The sequence below is a fragment of the Pterocles gutturalis genome, unplaced genomic scaffold (genome assembly GCF_000699245.1).
Source record: "Pterocles gutturalis isolate BGI_N339 unplaced genomic scaffold, ASM69924v1 scaffold6784, whole genome shotgun sequence".
NCBI classification, from domain to species: Eukaryota; Metazoa; Chordata; class Aves; order Pterocliformes; family Pteroclidae; genus Pterocles; species Pterocles gutturalis.
The window spans coordinates 39,540-49,353 of record NW_010135603.1 but is presented as its reverse complement, the minus strand read 5'-3'; the positions used below and the strand labels follow the sequence as shown (position 1 = coordinate 49,353).

General features: G+C 45.1%; 1 protein-coding gene across 1 annotated transcript; it reads left to right on the top strand.

The window, feature by feature from the left end:
* The first annotated feature begins 1,543 nt into the window (after positions 1 to 1,543).
* Positions 1,544 to 6,590, top strand: SPSB4 (splA/ryanodine receptor domain and SOCS box containing 4). Its single transcript, XM_010081957.1, has 2 exons — positions 1,544 to 2,369; positions 5,950 to 6,590. Exons 1-2 carry the CDS (start codon positions 1,676 to 1,678, stop codon positions 6,075 to 6,077), a joined length of 822 nt encoding a protein of 273 aa, XP_010080259.1. The 5' UTR covers positions 1,544 to 1,675; the 3' UTR covers positions 6,078 to 6,590.
* The last annotated feature ends 3,224 nt before the right edge of the window (positions 6,591 to 9,814 follow it).

Below are 9,814 nucleotides of genomic sequence, written 5' to 3'. Positions count from 1 at the left end.
TATCTCTAGCCAAGCTGGCTTAAACTTTTTAGAGGTTCCTCTGAAATTTGGAAGGAAAACTGCTAAACTGTGAGAAGAAGCTCGCTCCTCCCCCCTGGACTCTTGGGATTTTTTCCTCTTGGAGAAGAGAAGCTGCCCCAACTGAAGCTGCTCATTTGAGACCAACCATACAGCACGTTGCTCTGCTCTCTTGACTGCAGTGATTCAGTGGGGCCGATAGTGCCAGTTGCTGCTGGAACGGATCTCTCCTGAGGCTGGGCCCAGCGGGTTTTGTCTGCTGGTTTGGACTTGGGGTCAGGCCTCCGAGGTACTTAGCAATGCTTTAGTGGAGTTGAAGAGAACTGTCTCCTCAAACCTGTATCAAAGGCTGCTAGCTGCTTTGCCAGCTGATGTGTGGAAGGTTTGTAACTAAGCTTTCATTTTTATTGCCTGGCTTCTACCTTGTTTGATCACTACTATGGGGAGATAGATTGTGTTCAAGGCTTTATTTCTCTTTTGGAACTGTTTGTGCTAAGGGAAGAAAATTATTTAGGGGTGGGTAACAATAACAGGCGATACTTGTGTGTCTTTGCAGTAGGTAGCCTTCACAAAAAGGAGGGTTAGAATTCAGTTGTCTTCATCTAATGTCTGTCAGATCTGGGGGCGCCGCAAAGGAAGCACTGGAGTACCAGCTAGGGAACAGAAGGTGCTCATCTAGTGTGTTACATGAATAAGCTGGCTTGGACCCTGGAAAAATATTGCTGGTACCAGGCCTGTCTGTAATGTCTGTTCTACTCGCCAGTCTGTGATCCTGGTCTTGAGCTAGAACACAAGTGTATCCCTCCTGAAATGCAGCCTGCTTTCCTTTTCCTATAGCGGAAGCTATACTTTTTTTTTGTTCTGAAGGCTAGTTCCAACCTGTCTAGAGCAGCAGAGGGAGAAGTTTATTCAGTAATGCCACTCTTCCCTGCTAGGGACAGCTCAGACTAAAGCTTTGCAGAGCAGTTATCTGTATAAACCAATCGCTCACTCCCAGTCAGCTGTAGCATGTTACTACAGGGTCCAGAGACAGTGCAACTGTCAACTCAGGTCTATCTTTGAGAAATTAACTGAAGCTGTTTGGACTCTTTTTCAAAGTATTAAATGCCTTGTGTGTTTTGGCCTCATTGTGGATAGCTATAGACATGGCTTTGTCAGGAGAAGAAATTGTCCATGGTGGTTGGAAGGAGGTGGAGCAGTGAACACCAGCGGACAGCCAGGGCTTTCCCCAGGATGTCTTGCTCAGCCTGACCTTGTGGTGTGACCTAGGAGCAGTGTAAAGAGAAGATGAGCTCTGGTGGCTGAATCTATACCTTCCTTAGTAGCTATCCATTTGATCTATATGCTATCTCTGCTATGCAGGGTATACTGTGTAAGTAGCATGCATTACCCTTCCCTGCTGGTGGAAAGGAAGGACGAGCTGTCAGGATAAACAGATGAAAACCGTGCTCTGTTAATGTTGCATATGAGGCTGTCCGTGCTAATGTTTAACTTGTCTCTTGTTTTTCTTTCCATCCATTAGGTGATACTGACTGGTGCCTGTCTTGACACGGTCTCCTGGCAACTTTTCCTATAGGGCTGAATGACAGCAGGAGCAGCCGGGTAAATCGATGAGCTTGCCTTGGGAGCCTATAAATAGGCAAAATCGGAACACACAATGGGTCAGAAGGTCACAGGTGGGATAAAGACTGTGGATATGAGGGACCCTGTATACAGGCCCTTGAAACAAGAACTCCAAGGACTCGACTACAGCAAACCCACGCGTCTGGACTTGCTACTGGATATGCCTCCTGTATCATATGAAGTCCAGTTGTTGCATTCCTGGAACAATGATGATCGCTCGCTGAATGTATTTGTGAAAGAGGATGACAAACTCATATTTCACCGGCATCCGGTGGCTCAGAGTACAGATGCCATCAGAGGCAAAGTGGGCTATACGCGAGGACTGCATGTCTGGCAGATCACGTGGGCGATGAGGCAGCGCGGCACGCACGCTGTCGTTGGGGTGGCGACAGCAGATGCCCCTTTGCATTCAGTAGGGTACACGTCGCTTGTAGGAAATAACCATGAATCTTGGGGGTGGGACCTTGGGCGTAACAGACTGTATCACGATGGCAAGAACCAGCCCAGTAAAACCTATCCTGCCTTCTTAGAACCAGATGAAACTTTCATTGTGCCGGACTCCTTCCTGGTGGTTCTGGACATGGATGATGGGACACTGAGCTTCATTGTAGATGGGCAATACATGGGTGTTGCATTTCGGGGACTCAAAGGGAAAAAGCTATATCCAGTGGTAAGCGCGGTGTGGGGACACTGTGAAATACGGATGCGCTACTTGAATGGACTTGACCGTGAGTATGACTCCCTGTATTTGTTCTAGCAGCACAGATCTGTGTGCTACTTAAGAGCAGGCTTACTACACCATCCTGGGGAGGGTCTTCATTTTGTTAGAGGTGAGGGTTTCCTGTCAGCAGTAGGATTGCTGCATGCAGCTCTGAATCCCTAGTGGCTAATTCAAAAAGTTTGGCTGTACACATGTACTGTTCCCAAGGCACTGCAGGGAGCAGGCAGGCTTTGGGCAGGTGGTATGGTGGGTGAAGGTGATGCCAGCTGTCTGTCTAGAGATGACAAACTTTTCTATATTGGTACAAAGGTATCATCAGGAATGTCTTTGTGACAGTTGCATTATTGGCACCGTAATCCTGGTGTCTCTCTACTGGGAACAGTCTCTGAGGGACAATTGCCTGCCTTAAATGTCTAATGAAGGGACTTCTAAAATCCCTTGCGGGCAACAGTGGGAAGATCTGTCCCTATCTAAGAAAATGGGAATGTCTCATCTTTCAAAAAAGTAGTCACTTCTCTGCTTCTTTCAGGGCAGGGTGTGCTCATTTCTAGTGTGGGGCTGGATATTGTAGCCAGCCCAACTTGCATGCCAGGCCTTTTACTAACAGGGACATCAATCTCAATAGCTAAGCTTAGTAATAAATCTGGCTGTCCAAATGTGCTAAAGTCTGTTATCTCTCACAGTCAGAATTTCCCATTGGGCCAGACTGTGACTCAGGCCTCTGGGTAGGGTGGAGGAGAGAGGTGAAGGAAGTGGATTAAAATCTGGATTTATGTCGTTAGTGAAATAAATTTGGCAGTATTGTTATGAAAAGAGTAGTGTTCCCCCTGCATTCCAGAACAGTGTCTGCCCAAAGGCTGCAGCATACTGGGCTCTTTTTGTGCTTGGAAATGTTCTAATGGTGGGCCAGCAATGGCAAACCCCTGGCACTGGTGACATAAGGCACAACAAAGCTGATACTGGGCACCAGAAAAACAACTGTCAGGATAACCAGGAAAGCCTTGCAAAGGGATAGGAGGAAAAATAAGTGCTTTGAGAAATACGCTTCAATTCAGGAAGACCAAATAGAGAGCTCTTGGCAGAGCACTTTGTCACCGAAAGAAAGAAATCTAGCTCATTCTGCCTCAACAGCTTACAGAATGGCAGCAGCTCCAGTAACCAGGTTTTTCTGAAGGGTCAAAGCCAAAATCTGCAGCTCCCCTCAAAGCCAGCAAGTCTGTGGAGTTGTTGGCACAGAACTGCGTTTAGCAAGGAAGCGGCCACCTCCAGTACTGGATTTGGTTGTAATGTGCTCTCAGCATAGGAGTGAATTGTGGGCATTAGGCCAGGAATGACGGGATGCTATTTTGGCACAGACAGAAAGAAGGTGTCTGGCTCTAACCACTTGTGAGCATTCAATAGCAGCACTGTCCAGTGATTGTAGTGCTTGTGAATGGAAGGAGGTCAGATATGTGTGCTTTCTCTTTTGGTCTCAAGATCTCCTGTCAGCCTGAGTTATCAGTGTAAACTAGATGAGGACAAAGTTCTTGTTCTTAATCTCTGTGGGAAGAAGATCCTCTCCTTTTAAGGCCATTAAACTGGAATGTATTTGTTATGTTAATATCTATAGGCTTTGAGGTCAGGGCCCCCTTATCCTCTGGGATGCTGGCTAGACAATGCCTCTGTCCCACTATCTGCATGTGGAGCAGGAAGAATTGGGACAGACTTTGAATACAGTGTGTTTGTACACCAGTGGCTTAAGAATAAGCTACATTGGGATGTGCCAAAGGAGTGCTGCCAGTAATTGGCTGTGCTAGTGCTGGAGAAGCCTGAGCTGAGACATGCAGTCCCACTGTAGAGACCTGTCCCCGCAGAAGAAGCAGGATGGATCCTGAAATAGGTCCTGAGCAGGCAAGACCAGTGTACCTAGGGCTGGGTGCAGCCGTGTGTTCACTTCTGGCACAGAACATGTATGAGACATGATGGGGCTTGGGAAGCAACAGCACTGCCCTGGCAGATGTCTGCTCTCTGCCCGGTATCAGTGTAAAAGAGGTATGCATATAGAGGTATGATTCCTCAGGAATAATTAATGCTTGAAGCACTTGGACAACTTTGGAGAACAGCTAGAAAAAACATTCCACTGCAGCTTCCCCTGGAGCAGGTAATAGCTTGTGATCCACAGCACGGAAGGAGAAAGGGGAAATAGTTCAGCTCTGGCTGCGAACTCGAGGAGGAGACAGACCAATCCAAGCATGCATTTCCTGACTTTGTTACCAAGCCTCTCCTTAGTTAACAAACTCTCCTTCTCACAGACTTTTTGCCAAAAAATAGATAAAAATTAGCTTTCTCCACTTTTCCCTGGAAGTGTTTTTTACATGGAGCGGTATGACTGTTTACTTTTTCCAAAGTAGAATCAGGAGTGGCCTGATCAGATACTGACAACAGCACTCATTCTGAGTTTTCAGTGTTAGCTGTTATCTTTGAACCTGGAAGCAAGGGACTTGTAGCCACCTTATTGAAGGAATGAATTCTGGTTAAAAAGATGCAGTAACATGCTCAGAAAAACTAAGCTTTCCCTCTTTGTCAGCTGTTTAAAACAGCTGTATGAACAGTCAGATTAATTGGGTTTGTAGTAGAAGCTAGAGCTGCTGGGATCTGAAACCTGCGGCTTCTCAGCCAAACTTTTCCATTCCTGTGGATGTTTTTAGGTATCTGTGTTCAGCCCAAGATAAAGGCAGCTTTCTAATGGTGCATGCTGAGCCCTCAGGCTATTAGAAGGATGTCTAGTTACCTGCTTAAATTGGGATGTCTTTGTGTTAGCCCTCTTAGGGGGAGGAAGAGCCCCTTATGCTTGAGCAGCATGCAGTGTAAAGGTGAGCTTTGGCAGACTAAGCAGCAGAAGCCATGAGAAACTAATCTGTACCTTCCTGGATGTTGTGAATGACTCTCCAGCATCAAAGGGCCCCATATGTCTTTCCTGAAAAACTCATTATCTTCTTCAGTGGCTGTAAGTGCAGGATGTAAAAAAAGATAGCCAAAGGCTTGTATCTTTCCTGGGTTTATGACACAGGAGGGAATCCTCTAATGGAAAATGTCACAAGTAGTGACATGACGCTTTAACAGATGGCTTTGTTTTTCATGGGAAGTATATAGTACAAATGAAGGGGTTGACAGCTGTTACCCAACTATGTAAGAGACAAATCATGGTATTTTCTAGGTATCCATACCACCTGATGCTATCAAACTGCTGCAGTCTTTCACTTCAGTGAATCTCTTACAAAGGTTTTTGGTTACTGCAGTAAGAGGCACAAGCTAGATGAGTCTTGACTTGAATGAATGGTATTGCAGAGAGGGAACTTCCATTAGGAGATTGTCGTGTCTTTTGGTTCATGCACTTGTGTGGCTTAACCTCTCCAGGAACATCATGCTCTGCCTGTGTATTTGAGCTGTATGTAAAGTTGCTGTGTGTAAACACTGAATGGCTTGTGTCCTGCAAATGTGCCAGGCATTTACTTTTCTTGCTCTCTTCTCTGGGGGATTTTAGAACTAGCAAAATGAATGTGTAACTTGTGGGTTGGGTTGTTAATGTCTTGGGTTTCTTTTCCCAGCTGAACCACTGCCTTTGATGGACTTGTGTCGGCGAGCTGTGAGGCTTGCTCTGGGCAAGGAGAGACTGAATGAGATCCCTACGCTGCCACTGCCCGCCTCCCTCAAGAGTTACCTGCTCTACCAATGACCTTCGTCTTCAAGGATAGAGAGTTGCAACCAAGGCAAAAGATCTGGAGTTGACCCACTGTGCAATGGGTTCTCCACCCTTGTGTCATCGCTACTGTTGGAACTCCTTGGCCAAAGTATTCCTGCCACTGCTTAAGTCTGCATGTGCCTTTACTGGCAAGCTCTCAAGTAATCTTTGTTTCACAGTTGAGTGTTTTGTTCTTTGGAAGCCACTTCCCCAGCACGCTTAAAGGAACATTTACAGAAGCTCTGTGCTACCCTGCTTCTCCTGAGAAAAGGCTCTACTGCATTCTTTGGGTTGTAGAGCCTGGGAGTGAATGATTTTTCTGTACCAGCGAAAGGGAAGAACATGATTTGGGGGAAGGGAGGGCATTAGGAGTAGAAATGATAAGACCAGGTCCTAAGAATGGAAAGGCATGGGGTGGCCAGCAGAGTTGGGAAGAGGCTGGAATACCAGGAAGAATTAATTGTTAATTTTTGAAAAACCAAAAAAAAAAAACCCACCCCCAAACCCTGAAACACCAAAACTAAGAACCCTTCCACCAGGATGCTTAATTTGGAGAAGGTGGTTATGTTGCTGATGTCTGTATCTCTGCCAGGACTTTTCATCACATTCTAATGTTATTTCATACGCAGCAAATCCTGCTTTCCTGTTTATCACCATCGCTTTCTCAGTTCTCCTGCTCCATTCTCTATTGTGCCACTTCTTAGTGGGTTTGTCTCAGTTGATTGAGTAGTCCTACTCAATGTCTTCACCTGCCCTCTTCTTGACTTGAAACTGCAGGTTTTAGTCCAGGATCAGGGCTTCCTTGCTGATGTGGGGACAGGGAAGGGACAAACTTCTTCTGCAACAGGGTGAGACAGGCTGTATAAGCTGAGATTTGTTACACAGCTATGGGTCCTGCCATCTTAGGTCTGCTTTCTATGTAGCCTCTTCTGTGTTAAGGCTTTAGAGAAACACAGAAACTCTAATGGCTCTGCCAGGGAATTATCATCTTAGATAAGCTGCTTAAAGTAATCCAAACCAGGCTTTGTTCTGTCATAGACCATCGGCATAATCTCCACTTAACTATGCAGCATGGATTGTTCTCTCTGTTTCTTGCTTGGAGTGGAAAGTTGTCCCAGAGAAAGCAGTAGCAGTGTGGCTGCAGAAGTACTATCAGCAGATGAGAAATCCAGAAGGTGATTGCTGTAGAATGTAACTTGTGAGACTTTAACAGGGGCCAGTGGGGTGATCTTCAGGTACAGCAAGGAGAAAATGAACCTCTCCAGAGCTGGGGGCAAGGGGCAGGAGAGAACTGCAATAAACAGGTCAAGCAATTCAGGCAAAATCAGCACATCCCAAACAGATTCTCACCTCAGTAGCCAAGTAAAGAGGATGACACTCCTTTACTAGCAGGAGCTGCTCTCCTGACCTCTCCACGGGTTACTATGCTGCCTTTCTGGGGTTATTTTGCACATTTCTTTGTCTTGAAAAAAATGTTTGTGTAGTTGTTTTTTTGGCTCGAGTTATCCCTTCAGTTCTGTGTAGGTACAAATGAGTTTAGTTGTTGAAAATGTTAATATATATATTTGTGGTGTATGTATAAGAACATGTTTTAAACAGCTGCTGTAAGGTACCTTTTTTAAAAATAAACTACTTGCATAGAATATTTTTTAAAGCACAGAATTGGTGCCAAGACTGGGTGGGGTGTGATGCCCCTTTTTAAATCTAATATTATATGATTTTTGTACTAGTTTCTGTTACAGGGTGGGAGAGAAGAAAATTCAGTGTGTATGGAGCTCTACTTGGTTGCCTTCAACTTGAACCAGTGTCTTCCATGACTCCAGGGAAGCAGCTGTGTTCTCCGTACTTCCAATTCTCTTTGTGCTCCTTTGTTTTTGTCTCTCCTCACCACACCAGTACATGGCATTGTACAGTTTTAAATTCTGACTTTCTATTTTATGACTGTAGATAATACTCAGTAACCTAATAAACTTTATTAAATATTACTTGATGCTGGTTTTTATTTGCATGAGATGGTCAGAGTTCTTTATATCAAGTTTCTATGTGAATGGTGAGCTTATTCCCAAGAAGCCAGCCCAGACAGGTAAAAGCAAGGGGTGTTGTGGCCTCGACTGTGCTTTGGAAGAGTGACAGTTTAAAGCTGGCAGCTAAAAGGTGTGTGGAGGTGGAGGGTGAGCTGCAGGTCTTGGTACAGGGTGGTAGGGTGTGGTAACCTGAGACTTTGTACAGCTGCCACTTGTGCCTAAAAATGGTACTCCAGATGGAGTTGAATTAAATCTGTGATGAGACACAGCCTTGGGGTCCTAATTTAACTTGGTTTACAACTGACTTATTACACTTTACGCCTTTTTTCTTCAAATTGATTCAATGGAGCAGGGCTCCAGTTGTCTTGCCAAACTTGATGCTTTGTGCAGGCTTGCAAATTTCACTCCTAGATTACAGTAAACAACTTTTTCTTCCAGAAAAGAAGCTCATATTAAAACAGGTCAGTAACCTGCTACTTCGTGTTCATACTTGATTGTCTTTTGTTTGTTTGGGTTTTTTTTTTTTTAGTAAAGGAGATGATGGATAGAAGAAAGCAAAATGAAATGGTGAGTGCCTAAGGGATCCCTAGCAAGTGAATTACAGAAGGTGCTGCGGCAGGTTCAGCTGAGTGTTTGGAGAGTCATTCCTGTATGATGTGTGCTTGAAAAATGGCTGATGGATTTCAGTGTGTTCTGGGTAACTTCTTCGGGTCAAGAACTTGGTTTACTTCAAGTCACTTGGTATCAGTTTTCAGTCACTCCCTACCCACCGCTAGAAGTTGCTGTGTTCTCATATTTTGAGATCTATTTGCACAAGAGGGCTGTGCTTCATTCCTGGGCTCTGAGGAGATATGGATTATATTGTTTGTGGTGTAGAAACTGTTTGTTGCTTGCTGGTAGTGCCTTCAGTCTCCTCCACTTCCAACCTGGGCAATACAGAGGCTTTTGAATGGTATCGGCAGTTATGGTATCAGTTCAGATGTGTATTTACAAACTGCATTATAAGGGTACTGGGTGAGGAGAGCTTAAAATTAAAAAAGCAAGTGGTTTCTTGTCTTTGTCTCAGGGCAAGATTTTTTTGGGAATTTTGAATATCTTAATCTTGTTTTTTCCCCCATGTAGAAGACCACTGTTTGTAGATCCTAAGCTGAAATATCCAGCATATTCAATCATCACTTTTATTTTGCTGCTGGTAGTGGAGGACCTCAGTGAAACACTTTGTGCCTGTCTGTGAACAAGGCCAGCTTCCCCTTACCTTTCTGCGGAAGGCTGCCTCTGCTTTGCTGGAAGTGTGGTTGGAGGGGTTCTGGGAGAGCAGCAGGCTGGGGCGGGTGCAGAAGACTGAGAAATTAGTTCATGCTCAGCTCCAGACACCCAAACAGGCTTGCCTTCCAGCTGCATGGAATATTTGAAACAAATGACCTGCTCTGGGCTGGGAGTTTGCAGTGTTTATGTACAGTGCCATGGCAACAGTGGAGGAAGTCATGAGATGGGGATTGGACCTGGTGGAATCAACAAATGATATCACAGATTAGCAAATCCTAATGAATCAGTGGCTCTCTGCTTCCCCTGCTATTGCTTGTATTCAAGCACTGGCATGTGGCAGGCAGACCTACTCCTTTTTTGAGTAGCATTAAAAATTGCAAGTCCTACGTGTATCAGGGCCTCCCTGAAAACCAACCCTGTTACCCTGGCCAGCAGCTCTTG